Source organism: Scyliorhinus torazame, chromosome 14 (genome assembly GCF_047496885.1).
Source record: "Scyliorhinus torazame isolate Kashiwa2021f chromosome 14, sScyTor2.1, whole genome shotgun sequence".
Lineage (NCBI taxonomy): Eukaryota > Metazoa > Chordata > Chondrichthyes > Carcharhiniformes > Scyliorhinidae > Scyliorhinus > Scyliorhinus torazame.
Genome location: NC_092720.1, coordinates 35,354,852 through 35,376,756, shown reverse-complemented (window position 1 = coordinate 35,376,756; position 21,905 = coordinate 35,354,852). Strand labels below are relative to the sequence as shown.

Genomic DNA, 21,905 nt, shown 5'->3' with positions numbered 1-21,905 from the left:
CCCCAGCCGCCGTTCCAGCTCTGAAACCCAAGCTTCGAGGAGCAGCAGCTGCACACATTTCCTGCACACATACTGGTCCCAGGGACTGGAAATGTGCCCAGCTACCCACATAAAGCAGGAGGAGCATACGCAACGTCCAGCTCTCCTGCCATGAATAAACCCTTTCAATTTAAAACCTCAGAAGACTTTTATATTTAAAAAATAAATCAACTGAGTTCCTACCCTTGCAATGACTTACAAGATTAAAAAAGAGATTAGTATCGTTTGGAAAATACCCAACAGGACTTCCTCACCATTCAGCTGCGTCCGTTGGTCCCACGTCACTTTCTGAACTGTGACAACACCTCTGAAAGCTACTGCTGGTGGCCCCGCTCGCCTTGGAGGACAGGTAAAAAATGAAAGGAGCAGTTCCCACAGTCTGCTTTGAAGATGGTGTCGATGATGGCATCCCTGAGGCCAGCAGGAATTTCTTCTCTGTCCCTGATTTACAGGAACAGCTGATGGAGATGACGGGTGCTCGTTTCTCCTCCACGTTTGAAAATCTCTGCCCTGAATCCCATCTGCTACTGCATCTTTTCCATTCTTTTTTTAAAAATAAAAAAATTGAGAGAGTACCCAATTCTTTCCCCCCCCCCCCCCCCCCTCAATTAAGGGAGAATTTAGCATGGCCAATCCACCTACCTTGTACATCTTTGGGTTGTGGGGGTGAGACCCATACAGACATGGGGAGAATGTGCAAACTTCGCACGGACAGTGACCCGGGACCGGGATTGAACCTGGGTCCATGGAGACGCAAGGCCGCAGTGCTAGCCCACTGTGCCACCATCACCTTTTCCATTCTTCACGTGTTTAATGGCGGCTTCGACATCGCCCATGCTTGGTGGGAGTCCAAGATATCTTTGATTGGGAGTTGGGCGATTTCCTCTATGATTGTACACGGTTTAGGAGTTCTTTGAAGTGTTCTCTCCATTGAAAGCAAAATTTTTCTCTGTCTGTGAAGAGGGTTCTGTCCTTACTCCATACCAGTTTTGAGGCTTCGGTGTGTTTGTTCCATATATTGCCTTGGTGGCACTGAAGAAGTCCCAGGTCTCGTGTTCATCGGTGAGGAGCTGCAGCTCCTTTTGCTTTCTCAGTCCACCATTGGTTCTTGATTTCCCTAGTTCTTCTTTGTGCCTCCACCTTTGTTCACTGATGAACTCTCTTCTTTGCTTTGCTAGTTACTTTGTTTTGCCAGGTACGGAGAGCTTTCCTGTTCTTGTTAATGAGGTCTTGGATGGCATGGTAATTTTCGTCTTCGTGTTTCCTGGTCTTGTAGCTAACAGTTTCTTCACAGCTTGAGATGATGGCTGTCTTCAGCTCTTTCCAGTTTTCCTCCACTCCATTAGAATGGAAACTTTGGAGAATTTGGTGAAGACATTATTGAAGGATGCCGACAGGGAACTCAAGTTGGTTGACAAGTTTGTTCTTGATGGCGAATCCAATTCCATGTGTCTTGGACTGATTCTCAGATTTTCCTCTCCAGAAGAAGGAATAACCATCGCCATCATCCTTCAGCTGCCCTTCTTCACGCTCTTCGGGTCTCTGGCAGGGCAGCGACACCAATGTTGAAAAGTATCCAAGTTCACGGGTAACAGGGGTAGTTCTTCATTCTGGTCGATTGTTTTGCTCATTATCCACAATGGTTCATACATTCCAGGTTCTGAAATAGAGTTTAACTTTGGTTTTCTGACCACAGGTCGATGAGCTGCTGGATGCAGTTTACCATCCAGGCTGTGGATGGAACAGACTATTTTTTTAAATAAAAATTTTATTGAGGTATTTATGGTTTTACAACAACAACAAAATAAGCAATGTTACATGAATTTATAAACATAGTGCAAAAGCCGTCTTCCTCCCTTGCAGATCCCACCTTTACTAACCCCCTACTCTAAACTAAGACCCTCCAAGCTAATAACATCCGTCTCCAGGCTACCAGGGAAGCAAAGGCCAGAACGTCTGCCTCTTTCTCCTCTTGGATTCTCGGATCTTCCGACACTTCGAAAATCGCCACCTCTGGACTCGGTGCCACCCTTGTTTTCAACACCGTGGACATGACATCCGCAAATCCCGGCCAGAATTCCCTCAGCCTTGGGCATTCCCAGAGCATGTGGACATGGTTCGCTGGCCCTCCCGCACACCTTGCGCGCCTATCTCCTACCCCAAAGAACCTGCTCATCCGGGCCACTGACACGTGACTCTACTCAACGCGTCCGTTCAGAGACCGTCCTCTATCTCTCCTCCCAACTCCTCTTCCCACTTGCGCTTCAGCTCCTCAGTCTGCGTCTCCTCTGACCCCATGAGTTCCTTGTAAATGTCAGAGACCCTCCCTTCTCCCACCCACACTCTAGAATCTACCCTGTCCTGTATCCCCATTGGTGAAAGGAGCGGGAAGGTTGAAACCTGCCAGTGTAGGAAGTCCCGCACCTGCAGGTACCTAAATTTGCTTCCTGTCGCCAATCCAAATTTCTCCTCCAGTTCCCTCAGGCTAGGAAAGCTCCCCTCTATAAACATATCCCCCATCCTCTCAATCCCTGCTCTCTGCCATCTCCGAAACCCTCCATCCATCCTTCCCGGGGCAAACCAGTGATTAATACAGATTGGAGACCACGCCGTTGCTCCCTCCGCTCCCACGTCCCTCCTCCATTGCCCCCAGACCCTTAGGGCCGCCACCACCACAGGGCTGGTGGGGTACCGTGCCGGCAGGAATGGCAGAGGCGTTGTTATCAACGCCCCCAAGCTGGTGCCCTTGCATGAAGCCGCCTCCATACGCTCCATGCCAACCCTCCCCCACCTTCCTGATCATGGCTATGTTCGCCACACAATAGTAACTACTGAAGTTCGACAGCGCCAGCCCGCCCTCCCCCCACCGGCTCCGCTCAAGCTTCCCCCTTTTTACTCGCGGGGTCTTGCTCACCCATACAAAGCCAGTGATTACCTTATTGACCCGTTTAAAAAATGACCGCGGAATAAAGATGGGGAGACACTGAAACACAAACAGGAATCTCAGATGGACTGTCATTTTCACTGTCTGCACCCTCCCAGCGCGTCCCATCTCCGAAAATCGTCCTTCATTTGGTCTACTAGTCGGGCCAGATTTAACTTGTGTAGCCGTTCCCATTCCCGCGCCACCTGGATGCCTAGGTACCGAAAGCTTCCCCCTACCACTCTAAACGGCAGTTCCTCCAGTCGCGTCTCCTGCCCCCTTGCCTGGACCGCAAATATCTCACTTTTCCCCATATTTAGTTTATACCCCGAAAACCGGCCGAATTCCCCCAGAATCCTCATTATTTCTTCCACCCCTCCAGTGGGTCCGATACATACAGGAGCAGGTCGTCTGCGTAAAGCGAGATTCTGTGTTCCACTCTTCTCCCCCCCCCCCCCCCCCCCCCCCCCCCCCCACCGGACCAGCCCCTTGAGGCTCTCAGCGCAATTGCCAGAGGTTCTATGGCTAAATCGAACAACAGTGGGGAGAGGGGGCATCCCTGCCTCGGCCCCCGATGCAGCCTAAAATACTCCGATGCTGTCCTATTCGTCCGTACGTTCGTAACAGGAGCCTGATACAGCAACCTGACCCAGTCAATAAAGCCCCGCCCAAATCCGAACCGTCCCAGTACCTCCCACAGATATTCCCATTCTACCCGATCAAAAGCCTTCTCTGCGTCCATTGCGACCACTACCTCCACCTCCTTACCTTCCGGGGGCATCATGATCACATTTAACAACTTTCTTACATTGGCCACCAACTGCATTCCCTTAACAAACCCCGTCTGGTCCTCCTCAATAACGTCCGGAACACAATCCTCAATCCTAGAGGACAAGATTTTGGCCAGCAGTTTGGCATCCACATTCAATAGAGATATCGGCCTATAGGACCCACTCAGCTCCGGTTCCTTGCCCCGCTTCAGGATCAATGATATCGTGGCCTGTCACATCGTCGGGAGAAGCACCCCAAGCTCCCTTGCCTCATTGAATGTCCTCGTCAACAGCGGCCCCAATGTCCCAGAGAACCTTTTCTAGAACTCCACTGGGTACCCGTCCGGCCCCAGGGCTTTACCCGACTGCATGGCCTTCAGACCGTCTGCTATCTCTTCCAACCCAATTGGGGCCCCCAGCCCTTCTACCAAACCCCCATCCACCTTCGGGACATTCAGCCCCCCCTAAGAAGTGCCTCATCTCCTCCGGCCCCGCTGGGGGTTCCGACCCATACAGCCTACTGTAAAACTCCTTGAACGCCTTATTAACCCCTGCTGAGTCTCCAACCAGGCTCCCGTCCCTATTCTTTACTTTCCCAATCTCCCTGGCTGCTTCCCTTTTTCTAAGCTGCTGTGCAAGCATTCTGCTGGCCTTCTCCCCATGCTCAGCAATCGCCCCCCTCGCCTTCCTCAGCTGCTCTACCGCGCCCCCTGTAGTTAACAAGCCAAACTCCGCCTGTAGCCTCCGTCGTTCCCTTAAAAGCCCTGCCTCTGGGTTCTCCGCATACCTCCTGTCGACCTGCAATATCTCCTTTATCAGTCGGTCCGTCTCTGCTCTGTCTACCTTCTCCCTGTGGGCCCGTATTGAGATCAGCTCCCCTCTAACCACCGCCGTCAATGCCTCCTAGACCACCACTGCCAAAACTTCACCGTGTCGTTGAATTACAGGTAATTCTGAACACATTTCCTCAGCCGCCCGCACACCTCTTTGTCAGCTAAAAGTCCCACGTCCAGCCTCCAGTGCGGGCGCTGGCTACTCTCCTTGCTAACCTGTATGTCAACCCAGTACGGGGCATGATTTGAGATTGTCATCGCCGAATACCCCGTGTCCATCACCTCCGTCAGTAGAGCCCTGTTCAAAATTTAAAAATCAATCCGGGATTAAACTTTATGCATTTGTGAGTAGAAGTAAAACTCCTTCACTCTCGGCTGCCCAAACCTCCATGGGTCCACCCACCAACGTCCGCCCCCCCCCCCCCCCCCCCCCAACCCCCCACCATCCCCCCCAATCTGCTCCATGAACCCCTTTAGCTCCTTTGCCATTGCTGGCACCTTGCCCGTCTTTGAGCTCGACCGGTCTAAACCAGGGTCAATAACTGTGTTGACGTCCCCTCCCATGACCAACTTATGCGAATCTAGGTCCGGGATCTTCCACATCATCCCAATTTGGCGCATACATATTTACTAGTACCACCTGCAACCCCTCCAGTTTCCCACTAACCATAATGTACCGGCCTCCCACATCCATAACTATTCTTCCCACCTCAAACACCACTCGCTTATTAATCAGGATCGCGACCCCTGTAGTCTTCGAGTCCAGCCCCGAGTGAAAAACCCGTCCGACCCATCCCTTCCTTAATCTGATCTGATCAGCTACTCTAAGGTGCGTCTCCTGTAGCATTACCACGTCCGCCATCAGTCCCCTCAGATGAGCGAACAAGGGTGCCCTCTTAACCGGCCCATTTAATCCTCTTCCATTCCAGGTGATCAGCCTAGTTGGGGGGCTCATCGCCCCTTCCTTTGCCGATCAGCCATCACCTTTCTTGGGCCAGTCTCCAGCCCGCGCCCCACGCCTCCACCGGCCCGCCCCCAAGAAACTTCCTTTCTGTCCCTCAGCAACAGTCCCTTCCTCATCAGCAGAACATCTTCCCCCCTCAGTAACAGCATAATGTAAACCGACCCCTTCGACAACCATAACATCTGCTCACCCCCCACAGCGCTTCCGTGAGCTAGCCCGCCCAGCTAGCTTGGTGACCCCTGTCCATGGTGCCAGACATTCTCCCACCTATTGTTCCCTCCCCACCGCTTATACACACATACTCAAACGAAAAACCAGTCCCAACACAATTGCCCTAGAAAAAAAACCGATAACCAAAGAAAAGATCAAACAGAAGATCCAGCATCTAACAAACACACCTCCAACCCCCATCAGTGCAAATGTAAACTTTAACTCACTCAGCTCTGCAACTGGCCCCACATCAATACAGAAGGCATGACAAATAACGTCTGAAAAATAAGAAACTTTTTTAATGTGAACGTTGCAGCAAAGTTCAAAGTCCTCAGTCCGCCACCAGTCCTTTCCTTTTCGCAAAGTCTATCGCTTTCTCGGGCGACTTGAAATAAAAATGTTGCTCCTCATACGTGACCCAGAGACAGGCCGGATACAGCAGTCTAAGCTTCACCTTTTTCTTAAAAAGGGTCGACTTTATCTGATTGAACCCCGCTCTTCTCCTGGCCACCTCTGCACACAGGTCCTGATAGATCCGCAGGATACTGTTCTCCCATTTACAACTCCGTGTCGGCCTGGCCCACTGTAAAATACGTTCCTTGTCCAAGTACCTGTGGAATCTCACCACCATTGCCCTCGGGAGGTCCCCCACACGCGGCTTCCTCCAGAGCGCTCTGTGAGCCCTGTCCACCTCCAAGGGTTGGGAGAATGTCCCATCACCCAGAAACTTCTCGAACATGCCCGCTATGTATGCCCCAGCGTCTGTTCCTTCGGACCCCTCCGGGAGACCGACGATTCTCAGGTTCTGCCGGCGGGATCTATTCTCTAAGTCCTCCACCTTCTCCAGGAGCCTTTTCTGCTGGTCTCTCAGCATCCCCACCTCCAACTCCACCGTAGTTTGATGTTCCTCCTGCTCAGCCAGCGCCTTCTCTACTTTCTGGATCGCCCGATCTTGGGCATCCAATCTGAGCTCCAGCCGCGTAATTGATTCTTTAATCGGGTCCAAGCATTCCTGCTTCTGCTTGGCAAAGCCCTCGTGGATAAATTGCATCAGCTGCTCTGTTGACTGCTGGGTCGACAAGCCAGGACTCCGATCATCCGCCATGCTTTCCCCCGCTGCAGCTTCAACCCAAACCTTCTCTGTTCGTGTTTCTTCTCCGCACTTCCCGTCCGCCTCTCCATGCACCGATGTGGCAATCTAATCAACAGTTGCCTCTACCATCTATTTTCCAAATCAAGTCCAGTGAAAAATCGGGGGTAAAGGTCCAAAGGTCCACCAAATGTGCGACCTACTCCTTCATAGCCGCCATCGGAAGTCAAACAGACTATTTTTAAGGCATCTTTTCTAGCCCTTTACCCATGCGGGGTGGCAGAGTGGATCCTGAAGAGGGCTGCTCAGTTGTGAAGAAAGCTGCCAGAATGTTCTCCTGTTCCTATTCCAAGAGTAAGACGACTGAATCAAACTCCACTGCCAACATGCCAGTTCTAAGCTAGGGACTTCTAGATCTCAGTCCTGTCCCCGTCATCTCTCGACAATCAATGCAGGACTTTACTCTGTGTGTGTGTGGGGGGGGGGTTTGGTTTCTTCCAGGAAGGTGCGGGATATCTTTTAAGGGTATGCTGTTTCACATCAGCAGACACATACCAGGGGCGAGATTCTCCGACCCCCCGCCGGGTCGGAGAATCGCCGGGGGCTGGCGTGAATCCGGCACCGGAGATTCGGCGGGGGCGGGAATCATGCCGCGCCGGTTGGCGGGCCCCCCCCCGCGATTCTCCGGCCCGGATGGGCAGAAGTCCCGCTGCTAGGATGCCTGTCCCGCCGGCGTGGATTAAACCACCTCTCTTACCGGCGGGACAAGGCGGCGCGGGCGGGCTCCGGGGTCCTGGGGGGGGTGCGGGGCAATCTGGCCCCGGGGGGTGCCCCCACGGTGGCTGGCCCACGATCGGGGCCCACCGATCCGCGTGCGGGCCTGTGCCGTGGGGGCACTCTTTTCCTTCCGCCTTCGCCACGGTCTCCACCATGGCGGAGGCGGAAGAGACTCCCTCCACAGCGCATGCGCGGGCATGCCGTGAGCGGCCGCTAACGCTCCCGCGCATGCGCCGCCCGGCAATGTCATTTCCGCACCAGCTGGCGGGGCACTTGCACCAGCTGACGGGGCGGAAATCAGTCCGGCGCGGACCTAGCCCCTCAAGGTTAGGGCTCGGCCCCCCAAGATGCGGAGGATTCCGCACCTTTAGGGCGGCGCGATGCCCGACTGATTTGCGCCATTTTTGGCGCCGGTCAGCGGACATCGCGCCGATACCGGAGAATTTCGCCCATGGTCCTTGACAGAGGGTAGGTCCAGTTCCAGTGGCAAGGGAACCTCGGCACTGAGGATCTCCCTACTGCTGGAGCTATATTCCGCCATCGCAGCCGTTGGTAACATACAAGTATCTCTCGCCTGATCCGCCATTAAGGACTCATTTTGGATTGCGCTTTGTCTGATTCCTCCCCTCTGATCTTACCGTCATGGGTTTATTACTCCCGGTAGTATTGCTCTCGGGATCAAAGGAGCAGTCAAGCCTCTCCATCATGGCAAGGTGGCAATCCAAGGAAATGGGGGAACGATAATAAACCCACACTGACACCATTTTAAAAACACTATATTGTCAAGTGAGAGTACCTTTAAGAAATGGGTGTTTACTACTGCAGTGATGTCATGGAGTGGGTGGAACTGGATAGCTGCAGTCACAGCCAGAAGGTGTATGAATCTCTCTCTGTAATCTAAAGACTGTAAATCGATCCTGGTGATTTAAAACTAATAACAGTAGTGACTTTAACTTGATTTGCTTCTGGTAAAAGGTGTTTTAAGTCGTATGGATGTTAAAAGGAAAGCTTAAAGGATTACTTAATGTTGTATTCTTTGGGGGTTGTATTTGAATTGATGGTTGCTAAGATGTTCACTGTATGTTTTAAAAAGGTTAACTTGAGTTCATAGAATAAACATTGTTCATTTTAAAGAATACTTTTCCATTTCTGCTGTACCATACCTGTAGAGTGGGCTGTGTGCTCCTCATACCACAATCTATTAACGTTTGTGGGTCAGGTGAACGCCATGATACACTTTGGCGTTCTCTAAACCCTGGCCCATAACAAATTGGGGGCTCGGGGGGGGATAAAAGTCTATCTATTGGATTGGCTTAGTGAACTTAAAGACAGTGAGGGGTGAGCATATTGTGATTGCTTTTCAGGTGTGGTATTCTAGTTTAAGTAGGGAGTGTGTTGTGGACAATGGCTCTTTCAGAGGCTCTGAAGTTTTGGGGGGTGGAGACGGTCACACGCAGTACTTTACGGACAGAGACTAAAAGCAGACTTTTAGATTTGGCAAAATCATTGCAGTTAACATTACCTGACAAAATGCAAAAAGATGAGGTAATTATGGCGATGGCTAAGCATTTAAAGTTGCCTGAGATACAGTTTGACTCATTGGAAATGGCAAAAATTCAATTACAACTTAAACGAATGGAACATGAGAAAGAATTAAAGCAGCTTGAATACGAAAGGGAGGAAAAAGAAAGAGCGAGAGAGCAGTAAAAGAAAGAGAAAGAGATAGAGCGGAAAGAGAAAGAGAAAAAGAGAGAGGAAAAAGAAAAGGAGAACAAAAAGAGAAAGGGAGATACAGATCAGGGAAAAAGATAAAGAGAGAGAGTTTGAACTTCAGAAAATGGCCATGAAAAATGACAGTCAGTTAAAATTGGCAGATGTAAAGGGAAATGTACAGTTGGATGATAGTGATGAGGATAGTGAGAAAGAGCGTCATAGTCGAAGGCTTGGTGGGGATCTATTTAAATATGTCCAAGCATTGCCAAGGTTTGATGAGGAGGTAGAAGCCTTTTTCATTTCATTTGAGAAGGTAGCTAAACAAATAAAATGGCCACAGGAGATGTGGGTATTACTGATTCAAACAAAGCTGGTAGGTAGGGCTATTAAAGTGTATGCATCACTCTCAGAGGAGGTATCTGAGTCGTATGAGGAGGTGAAAAAATCCATCTTAGGTGCATATGAATTAGTGCCTGAAGCCTACAGACAAAGGTTTAGAAATTTAAGGAAAATATTGGGTCAAACATACATGGAGTTTGAAAGGACCAGAGTAATTTGGATAGGTGGATAAGGGCTTTGAAAATAGATCAAACGTATGAAGCTCTCAGAGAAATTATACTTTTGGAGGAGTTTAAAAATTCAATTCCTGATGTAGTGAGATCTCATGCGGAAGAGCAGAGAGTTAAAACTGCGAGAGTAGCAGCAGAAATGGCAGATAATTATGAATTAGTTCATAAATCAAAGCTTGGTTTCCGACATCAGTCTCAGCCTGTGAGGGACAGAAACTGGGGACATGAGAAATACTCAAGTGGTAGAGGCAAAGGTGATCTGATGGGAGATAATAAGGAGACTGTACCTCAGATTAAAAAAGAAATCCAGGAGGGTGGAAATGAAATGAAAAGTTTCAAATGTTTTCACTGTAATAAACAAGGCCATGTAAAGTCACAGTGTTGGTGGTTGAAGAAAAGCACGGGGAAGGCTGATGTGGTAAAACAGGATAAGACAGTGGGGTTTCTTAAAGTGGTAAAGGAAAGCCCCAGTGAAGCGAAGGAGGTGCAAAAGATTGTACAGCCTGATCAAGAGGTGATTGATAAGAAGGTGCCAGATCTCTTTAAAGAATTTACTTGTGTGGGTAAAGTTTACTCATGTGTATCAGGGGGAGCAGGTAAAGAAGTCACAATTTTAAGAGATATGGGAGCTAGTCAATCTTTAATGATAAGAGATGAGGAGTCTTGTAGTTTGGGAAGAATGTTGCCAGAAAAGGTGGTAATATGTGGAATTCAGGGTGAGAGGAGTAGTGTTCAATTACATAAGGTAAGATTGGAAAGTCCAGTGAAGAGTGGTGAAGTGGTAGTAGGCGTAATAGAGAAACTATCTTGTCCAGGAATACAGTTTATCTTGGGTAATGATATAGCTGGATCGCAGGTGGGAGTGATGCCTCCTGTGGTTGATAACCCAGTGGAAAATCAGACAACTGAAGCGTTGAAGGACGAATATCCTGGAATTTTTCCGGATTGTGCAGTAACAAGGTCACAAAGTCACAGGTTAAGACAAGAGGAGAAATCAAAGAGTGAAGATGAAGTGCAATTATCAGAAATGATTTCTGATCAGATGGTTGAAAAAGAACAGGTGGAGGATGAGGCGGATATTTTTAGTTCAGGAAAATTGGCGGAGTTACAACAGAAAGATGTAGAAATAAAACGGATGTATCAGAACGCATACACGGAAGAGGAATCGGAGTGTATACCAGAGTGCTATTACCGTAAAAGTAATGTCTTGATGAGAAAATGGAGACCTTTACATATGCAGGTGGATGAAAAGTGGGCAGAGGTTCATCAAGTAGTATAGCCAGTAGGGTATAGAAAGGAGGTGTTGCGAGTTGCACATGAGGTACCAGTGGGAGGTCATTTGGGAATAAGGAAAACTCAAGCTAAAATACAAAAACATTTTTTATTGGCCTGGACTACATAAAGATGTAGTTAAATTTTGTCAATCATGTCACATTTGTCAAGTGAGAGGGAAACCTCAAGCAGTGATAAAACCAGCGCCCTTAATACCCATTCCAGCATTTGAGAAATCTTTTACAAGGGTCCTGATTGATTACATAGGACCGTTTCCTAAAACGAAAAGTGGGAATCAATATCTTTTGACTATAATGGATGTGTCTATTTGGTTTCCAAAGGCCATTCCAGTACGTAATATTACAGCTAAAAAGATTGTGGAGGAGTTACTTAAATTCTTTACTAGATATGGACTACCCACAGAAATTCAATTGGATCAAGGATCAAATTTTACCTCGAGGTTATTCAAAGAAGTTATGGATAGCTTAGGAATAAAACAATTTAAATCAATTGCGTACCATCCAGAATCGCAGGGAATGTTAGAAAGGTGGCATCAGACATTAAAGACAATGTTGAGGGCTTATTGTCAAGATTATCCAGAGGATTGGGATAAAGGAATTCCATTCGTACTGTTTGCAATTAGGGATGCACCAAATGAGTCAACCAAATTTAGTCCTTTTGAACTAATTTTTGGTCATGAGGTAAGAGAACCACTTAAATTGATTAAAGAAAAATTGGTGAGTGAGAAATCGGAAATTACATTATTGGATTACGTGTCAAATTTTAGGGAACGATTAAATAGAGCAGGTGAATTGGCTAGACAGCATTTAAAAGGTGCACAACATGTGATGAAACGGGTCGCGGGCAAGAAATCCAAAGTTCGTAGTTTTGCCAGTGGAGATGAAGTTTTAGTATTGTTACCAGTGGTAGGTGAACCTTTAAAAGCAAGGTTTTGTGGACCTTATCAGATTGAAAGGAAATTAAGTGATTGGATTGGATTGGATTTGTTTATTGTCACGTGTACCGAGGTACAGTGAAAAGTGAAAACTCCAGATAGAAGGAAGACTCACCGAGTGTGTCATGTGAATATGCTTAAAAGGTACTTTGAAAGGGAAGGAGAGAAAAAGGAGGAGGTTTTAATGATTCTAACTCAAAGCGACTAACCAAATCCAGATGACTGTGAATTTGACATACCTCAAATTAAATTGGAAAACGAAGATGTTCTTAAAAACTGGGATAAATTGTTGAGATACCTTCCAGAGGAAAAACGAACTGACCTGAAAGAGTTATTGATATCACATAGGCAAGTTTGTAGAGATAAATTGGGAAGTACTAAAATGGCTATACATGATGTAGATGTGGGAAAGGCTGTTCCAATCAAACAAAATTCATACATACTTCACCCTTTAAAATTGGCACAGGTCAACAAAGAGATTGAGAGTATGCTTAAAAATGGCATAATTTAAGTGGGTTGCAGCCAATGGAGCTCACCCATAGTGATGGTACCAAAACCAGACAGTACCCAACGTTTGTGTGTGGACTATAGAAAGATTAATGCAGTCACAAGAACGGACTCTTATCCTATCCCACGTTTGGAGAATTGCATTGAGAAAGTGGGACAATCAGCTTTTATTTCCAAACTGGATTTACTTAAAGGTTACTGGCAGGTACCTTTATCCGAAAGGGCGAAGGAGATTTCAGCTTTTGTGACTCCAGATGGTATATGCCAATTCAGAGTTATGCCATTTGGCATGAAAAGCACCCCAGCCCAATTCAAAGGTTAACTAACAAAGTTGCTTCATGATTACCCAATTGTGCAGTATACATCGACGATCTGGTAATTTTCAGCCAGACATGGACAGAACATTTTAAACATCTGATGGAGTTATTTGATCGACTTCAGGAGGCGGGTTTGGTGATAAACCTAGCCAAAAGTGAATTTGGAAAAGCCCAAGTCACTTTCCTTGGCCATACAATTGGACAGGGTCGAATGGTCACACCAGATGTGAAACCAACAGTTATTGAGGAGTTTTCAATACCCTCAAGACAAAGGGAAATAATGCAATTTCTTGGCATGAGTGGATTTGTTCGAACATTTGTGCAAAGGTTTTGTAGCATGGTTGCTCCACTAATGGACTTGTTGAAGAAATGTCGAAAAGTTCAGTGGACAGCGGACTTTGAACAGGCATTTGATGGCCTGAAAGCTGTGATAACCAATGCTCCTGTGTTGGGGAATTACAAGGGATTCTGTGATCAGATTGAACTAAAGTATCTGACTTTAAAGAGAAATGCCGAGGCGTAGAGAAATGGATGGATCGTGCAGAGACCTTCTTGTTCAAAGAGACTGTCAATCGAGAAGGAATTTCAGTTGGAGGAAGAAAAACGAAAAAAAAAAATGGACTATATTATTATACCTGTTTGCGTGTGTTGTTTTTTGAAACGAAAAAGTATATTTACTGTGTGCATTTCTTAAAGGATGGTGAAAAGGTGAAAAATGAAACCCTCTTGAAGTTGATGGGTTTTTTTTTCTTGGGTGAGGTGTCATGTGAGAGTACCTTTAAGAAATGGGTGTTTATAAATGGGTGTGTATATAAATATCTGTAGTGACAGTACCTTTAAGAAATGGGTGTTTACTACTGCAGTGATGTCATAAAGTGGGTGGAGCTGGATAGCTGTAGTCACAGCCAGAAGGTGTATGAATCTCTCTCTGTAATCTAAAGACTGTAAATCGATCCTGGTGATTTTAACCTGACTTTAGTGACAGTAGTGACTTTAACCTGATGTGCTTCTGGTAAAAGGTGTTTTAAGTCATATGGATGTTAAAAGGAAAGCTTAAAGGATTACTTAGTGTTGTATTCTTTGGGGGTTGTATTTGAATTGATGGTTGCTAAGATGTTCACTGTATGTTTCTTAAAGGTTAACTGGAGTTCATAGAATAAACATTGTTTCGCTTTCAAGAATACATTTCCATTTCTGCTGTACCATACCTGTAGAGTGGGCCGTGTGCTCCCCATACCACAATCTATTAAAAGTTGTGGGTCAGGTGAACTCCATGATACACTTTGGGGTTCTCTAAACCCTGGCCCATAACAATATAAATGTAGTTACTGTTGCCTGCAATGCCCTGGTTCACCTCACTTGCTACATAGGTCAGCTGAGGAGCTAAAGGCATCCAGAAATCACCGCCATTTAATCCAGGAAAGGCAACACTTCAAGTGTCAAATGTGACATTATCGTACGTCAGTCCTAATGTGTATTCTGACTATAAATGCATAGGTCTTCCTACTTGTTACTCCATCCTGTGGGTTGGTTAGTCAAGCCCGCACAAACTCAGCTGCTGAATTGCAGCTGTCCTAAACCGAAGTTCAAAAAGCTGAATCCAGAGCCAATAGTTTCAGAGGAGGATTACACCTTCATTTGATAACAGACGTTTGAATTAATGTGACCAGAGCGCATTCTTCCAAACATAATCCAACAGTTAACAAGTTAATCGGTGAAGGTTTTGTTTCAGCATCTAGCTCGTGAAAAAAATTATCATGTGCTGGGGCTGTAACAGCCCATGGTCCATAAGTACTTCCAGTATTACCGGTACCGAAAGATGTGCTGTTAGGTAATTTGAACATTCTGAATTCTCACTCTATGTACCTGAACAGGCGCCGGAATGTGGCGACTAGGGGCTTTTCACAGTAACTTCATTGCAGTGTGAATGTAAACCTATTTATCACAATAAAGATTATTAAAAAATTATTAAGCCGCGATTGCAAACAATATGCAGCTAGTTACCAATTGGGCTAAACCAAAGTAGCCATTCAGTTTATTAATGCTTGAAGAACAGTAGCCAGCGGTACATTTGCCAGTCGACCTACCAACAATCAATAAGCTGCATCAATGCTTTCAAACTTCCAGGGTACTAACTATGCCAACTTTCTTTAAGGCTAATCATTAAATGTCAGGTCAGCGGCACAGAGTATGAGAGATAAGCTTGGTTTTGCCTCCTTGTCAGGCAAGCCTCCCATGGCTTTATTCCAAAGTGTATATTCACCACTAAAAATGTCACTAGGGGATCTCGGACTAAATGTTCACATTTATTTCTATCCTTCGAAGGCTTTTGGAAAAAGTGAAATCAGCCAAATTAAGCACTTCCTTCACGACACTAAATTGTACAGTTGCAGCAATATCAGGGATGGCCTTGTGGACTCATTTGCTTTACTGCCATCATAATGTGGATCTCTTTCATTGGGTCCTATCACTTCGGGATTACGTTCCAAATAACACACCGACATGGACATTAGATTGAAAATAACAGTGTTAAGCTTGACTGTGCCACTGACACCTGCGCAAAACATTGTTATTATGTCATCAGTAAGAAAACATTTTACCTCACTAAGTCCTAAAAAAGCAGCCAGTAAATCCACTGCCTTTCCTTCACTCAGATATAACAAATCCGTTTCATCTGATGGATTTCCATTTGTTGTAGAACAACCACTAATACAGCCATCCTGATTAACTGACAGATAAAAACCAGATAAGCTTCGAACCAGATCCTTCTCCCCTTTCTCACTATATTTCTGTGGGTTAATTGTGATAACTGTACCTGTATGTTTCAACCCATCTCCTGATTGAACTTGCTTGCAAGGCAGCAGCACCTGGTACAATGCCATACGACTCTCCCCATTGAATCTGCCAATCTAGAAGACTCAGATGGTCCAGACAAGGGTAGCATGTTCTATTTTTTTTTTAAAGAAATGGGTTACTTTACTATATGCTTGCAAATGTGTTGAGAGGTAATCTTATGAGGCCATTTTAGTTCCGGATGCTGGATTTGTTAAGGAAAACATTTTGGAACACACACACACACACACACAAACGCTGGTAAGTATATACTTTGAACAAAATCCAATTTTAGAACAAAATTGAGGACAGGAAGTTACTCATCAAGCTGTATACCATTGAAGATAACAATGTCCATATCCTATTGCAAGACATCAAGCACATTAAACCACTTCTGAAGAGTCAATTATTTCAATTTTATAATTATACCCATGTAGGGAATTTCAAGTTTATTGTTCATCAATACCATCCCTATCTCAGAGAGATCAGAGATAATCCAGAAATGAGACAGGTAGAGATGTTTAGTCCCAGGTTCAATCGTAGAGTTATGCTTTGTTATCTGACATCATTTAGGCCAGAGAACTGATTACAAATGGACACAGGACACCTGGGCCAGAGAGCATTATGTTGTCCTATGTTCCCACCCAATACACAGTGGCATTCATGGGTAGTACGTGTATTGGACAATGGGCAGAGTTGGGATCTGCCATGAGTGTGTATGTTGCACAGTCCACAGTCCTGCACACATGGTCAAGTTTCAGGTATGAAGGGGTCTGTTGGGCAACCATCATTAATGGAATCATACCCTACAAGGTGCAGAGACAGCAAGAAAATCAGAACAGGAGAGGAAACCAGGGTCCAATGCGTGGCTTCGACCCACAGATTCTTTTTAAAACGATTTGCACTTTGCAACACTTTTAACATAGTAAAACATGCCAAGGTGCTTAACAAGAGGCATACCAAGTCGGCATGGTGGTGCAATGGTTAGTACTACTGCCTCACGGTACTGAGGACCCAGTTTGGCCCCCGGCCCCTGTCCGTGTGGAGTTTGCACATTCTCCCCATATCTGCGTGGGTCTCACCCCCATAACCCAAAGATGTGCAGGGTAGGTGGATTGGCCACACTAAGTTATCCCTTCATTGGAAAAAAAATGAATTGAGTACTTTAAATCTATATTAAAAAAAACAAGAGGAATATCAATAAAAACACGAAGCCAAAAGATGACAAAAAGGTCTTGATCAAAAGAGAAAGGAAGACATACAATTTCCAAAACCCAAAACCATCTGAAGTCTCAAAACACTTTTACAGTCAATAAAGTACTTTTTGAAGAGTAATCACTGTTCTAATGTAGGAAACCCTGAAACCAATTTGTGCACAGTAAACTCCCACAAACAGCAACGTGATCATGACCAGGTAAGAGTTTTATGATGTTGACTGAGGGGTAAATATTGGCCGGGGTACGAAGAATAACCCGCCTGCTCCTCTTCAAAACATTGCCACGGGATCTTTTACATCCACCGCAGAAGGCAGACAGGTCATCAGTTTAATGTCTCACCTGAGAGACAAGGCAGCACACCCTCAGTATTGCACTGGTGAGTCAGCTTTCATTTTCGTACTTAAGCCCTGGTGTGGGGCGTGAGCCCAAAGCCTTAGGTTTCAGAGTTTGAGAGCGCTATCCACTGAGTCACAGCTGGCACTACAGGAGTCAGGTTTTAAGGAGCATCACCAAAGAGGAGAGGTGTCAGACCTTGGCAGCATCTATTTTTAATTGTCTTCAAGAGAAGGGGAAACAACAACTGCACCTGGTCTAATTCTTTGAATATAGCACTGCAGATTTCATTGAGCTGCTGTGCTTGCACTGAAACATTAACATGCAATTTCAAAATGTTATTGCCACCACTAATATCCAAGCACATTTGTTCCACTGTAGACCAAATTAGAAAAAGGATTCTGAAGAAAGGTCATCAAACTCTCTCTCTCTCTCTCCACCGATACTACCATACCTGCTATGTATTTCCAATATTTTCTATTTTTTAATTCAGATTTCCAGCATCTGCAGTATTTTGCTTTTGCAAAAAAGGTTTTCATGATTAAGAATAAATTACCAATGTTGCAGGACAATTTGAGGCATAAATTTACACACACAGGTAAACTACAAGAGGGCCGCTCTGCTCATGACCTCACTACAGTCTTGGTTCAATCATGATCAAAAAGAGCTGAACTCCAGAGGTGAGGCGAGAGTGACTGCCCTTGACATCAGGGCCACATTTGACCAAGTGTGGCATCAAGGAGCCCTAGCTAAACTGGAGTCAATGAGAACATTCTTCACTGGTTGGAGCCATACATGGTTAAATGGTTATGGCTATTATAGATCAATCATTTCACTCCTGGGACATTACTGGAAGAATTTCTCAGGATAGTGTCCTAGACCCAACCATCTTCAGCTGTTTGATCAATGGCCTTCCCTCTAGTGGAGCTGTTCATTGATGATTGCACAAGATTCAGCACCAGTCATGATACTGAAGCCATCCATGTCCATGTGGACATCTGGACAACATTCAGGCTTGGGTTGACAAGTGGCAATTAACATTTGTGCCACACAAATGCCAGGCAATAATCCAACAATAGAGGATCTAACCATCTCTCCATGACATTCAATGACAATACCATCGCTGAATCCTCCACTATCAACATCCTGTGGGTTACCATTGGCCAGAAACTGAACTCGAGCAGCCAAATAAATAATGTGGCTACAAGAGCAGGACTTTTGCGGCAAGTAACGTGCCACCTGACTCCCCAAAGTGTGATGGAATACTCTCCCCTTGCTTGACTGGGCGCAGCTGCATATGCACTCAAGACACTTGACACCAGCCTGCTTGATTGTCACCCCATTCACCACCTTTAACATTCATTCCTTCCACCACCAACACAGTGGCAGCAGTGTGTACTATTTACAAGATGCAATTCAGGAATTCACCAAGGCTCCTGTGACTGCATCTTCCAAAACCACAACCTATTCATTCATGGGATGTGGGTGTCACTGGCTGGGTCAGCATTTATTGCCCATCTCTAGTTGCCCTTGAATTGAGTGGCTTGTTCTGCCATTTCAGAGGGTATTTAAGGGTCAACCACATTGCTGTGTATCTGGAGTCACATGTAGGTATGGATCAGGTAAAGGCCAAGTAAGGATAACAAATTTCATTCCCTAAAAAGGGCATTAGTGAATCAGATGGGTTTTTGCAACAAACTGCAATGATTTCATGGTCATCATTAGAATTCCAGATTTTTATTGAATTCAAATGTCACCATCTGTCTTGGGATTCAAACTGAAGTCCCCAGAGCGTTAACCAGGGTCTCTGGATTACTAGTCCAGTGACATTACCACTACACTAGCATCCCCCCTTAATGCATGGAAACACCACCACCTGCAAGTTCCCCCCCCCCCCCCCCCCCCCCCAAAAAAGCCACACACCATCCTGCGTGAAACTGTATTGCTGGGTCAAAATCCTGGAACCCCTTCCTTAATATCACTGAGGATGTACCTACATAGAATCATAGAATTTACAGTGCAGAAGGAAGCCATTCGGCCCATTGAGTCTGCACCAGCCTTTGGAAAGAGAACCCTGTCTAAGACCACACCTCCACCTTATCCCCATAACCCAGCAACCCCACCTAACCTTTTTTGGACACTAAGGCCAATTTATCATGGCTAATTCACCTAACCTGCACATCTTTGGACTGTGGAAGGAAACCGGAGCACCCGGAGGAAACCTACGCAGACCCGGGGAGAACGTGCAGACTCCTAATGGACTACAGCAGTTCAAGAAGGCAGCTCACCAGCACCTTCTCATGGGCAATATATGTTGGCCCAGCCCAGCCGACGATTAAAGAGTAAATGTTTGAAAAACTGATAACTCAAGTATCTCACCCAAAGTTCTAATTTTGGTTTTTACAGTAGTTATTTCTGTAAATATCTGATCGACATTTCTACCCTCTCAACCCAGGAAAGCAAAACCCAAAATTGAATGCACTACTTTTCAGAAAACTATTAGCCTGGGGTGGGGTAAAAGGGAGAGAAAGACACTTTCATGGGGCGTTCAACATCAAGATTATAGCAGCAATGTGCATGTCCGACATTGCCCTTGGACCACCGTCGCGGGGACAAAATTGCAAAAAAAAAGAATAAGCAAGAAGCAGATGAATAATTTCCCCAATTTCTTTCAAGGGCACAACCCTGCAAAGACAAGTGTGCCAATCTCTCGGTGTCTGCACCCTCGTCTGGCGACGTCCTCCCCACCCAGCCTCCCCGCTGAAGATAAAAGTGCCTCAGCCACTCACCATCTTTTTAATCTGCTCCAGTAAGAAACTGGGCGAGAAGTTAGCCGCGGCCGTCAGCTGGCCCAATCTGTCAGATCCGCTCGAGCTCAACGCCCCTCCCCAGGGACCAGGTCAGAGCCCCTCAGACAACAGCCGGGCCGGACACTGCCCACTTCTCCTCAGCCCCCGGGCTTTCCCGATCAAAGAGGGGGGGGGGGGGGGGGGGGGGGGCGGCGTGGAGAACAAAAAAAAAAGAAACGTCGAAGTCAAAAAATAAACAAACTTTTTTTCTTGAAAGCACTCATCGCTAATCTTGCCCAGCATTAACCACACGTTATTTGCTCATTGAGGGGGGGGGGGGGGGGGGGGGAGGGTGGAATTCCTCCCAGAAAAGGTTTCGATTGTTCGCCAGCTACTTCAGCAAGAAAGGCTTGGGGGAGAAACAAATGAGCGTCCCGCCAATTAAATGCCCAAAAATTAAAGCAAAGAGAAAAGAAAACAAACACAAAATGAGGGATCTTCTCCAATGTGACAATATCCAGCCAGCCCGCGCGCCCCCGCTCCCCCCTCCCCGGCCCGCGCCGCGCGCTCCCGCTCCCCATTGGCTCAGGCGCCGCGCGCGTCACAGCAGCGCCCCAGCCATTGGCCGCCGGCGGGTCTGCGCTGTAAACAAATGGCTACAGTGCGGCCCCGCCCCCCGCCCCCCCCCCCCCCCCCCCCGGAATGGATACAAAGGAAGCGCGCGCCGGCCCGGGGCATCCACAGGGCACAGGCAGCAATGCTGAGTAAAACAGTAAAAAGGAAACCCAGGGCAAAGGGGACGATCCAGGGGTGAAGGGAACAGTCCAGAGTTAAGGAAGCGATCAAGGGCAAAAGGGAGCAATGCAGGGTCAAGGGCTGTGTTTTTCAAACTTTTTTCTGCCCATTTTACCAACCAGCCATCCTTCGGGACCCATGGCAGCCGAACTTCGCGGCCCACCATTTTCACTTACTTTAATGCCACAGGTGAGCCTGCTTGGTCCCCACAGTCTCACTTGCTTTGTTATTCAATGTTGCATTTCTGATGAGGACTTCAGCTGACGATTTAAGATCTCACTGCATCCATTGAACAAAATAGAGGTTTGTCCTCAAATTCACCGTGTGGAGCCTTCAAATGTCTGAAGTTTTGAGTGTTTTAAACTTTCAGTTGCCAGTACTTCCCTGCAAATAACACACATGAACTGTGAATCCTGATTTGCAGTGGCACAATTAATAACCCACACCTCAAGTAATCATCTTTATGCTGCTTTGTTCCTGTTTTCAGCTTCTGGGAGGGCAAACAGGATGAGGTCGTTGTACATATTGGTACCAACAACATTGGCAGGAAGGGACATGCGGTCCTGCAGCAGGAGTTCAGGGAGCTAGGCAGAAAGTTAAAAGACAGGACCTCGAGGGTTGTAATTTCGGGATTACTCCTTGTGCCACGTGCCAGTGACACTAGAAATTGGAAGATAGAGCAACTAAACACGTGGCTAAACAGCTGGTGTAGGAGGGAAGGTTTCCGTTATCTGGACCACTGGGAGCTCTTCCGGGGCAGGTGTGACCTGTATAAGAAGAACGGGTTGCATCTAAACTGGAGAGGCATAAATATCCTGGCCGTGAGGTTTGCTAGTGTCACACGGGAGGGTTTAAACTAGTATGGCAGGGGGGTGGGTACCGGAGCAATAGGTCAGAAAGTGAAAGCATTGAGGGAGAACTAGGGAATAGGGCCAGTATGGCTCTGAGGAAGAGCAGACAGGGAGATGTTGCTGAAAACAGCGGGTCTGGTGGCCTGAAG

The 21,905-nt window shown here is 46.6% G+C and overlaps 1 protein-coding gene across 3 annotated transcripts in view; it reads right to left on the bottom strand.

Annotated features, from left to right (window-relative positions):
* Positions 1-20,311, bottom strand: part of LOC140389631 (transcription factor Dp-2-like) — a 246,866-nt gene extending 226,555 nt beyond the window's left edge. For 2 of the 3 annotated variants that reach the window (XM_072473917.1, XM_072473919.1), the window contains exon 1: positions 20,111-20,309. Coding sequence is in view for 1 of the 3 variants with exons in the window: in XM_072473919.1 (XP_072330020.1) it covers positions 20,111-20,113 (3 nt within the window). In the remaining 2 variants the exon portion in view is untranslated. Of the gene's footprint in view, positions 1-20,110 lie in introns of all 3 variants that reach the window. The other variant, XM_072473918.1, reaches the window with a different exon arrangement.
* Between the last annotated feature and the right edge of the window lie 1,594 nt (positions 20,312-21,905).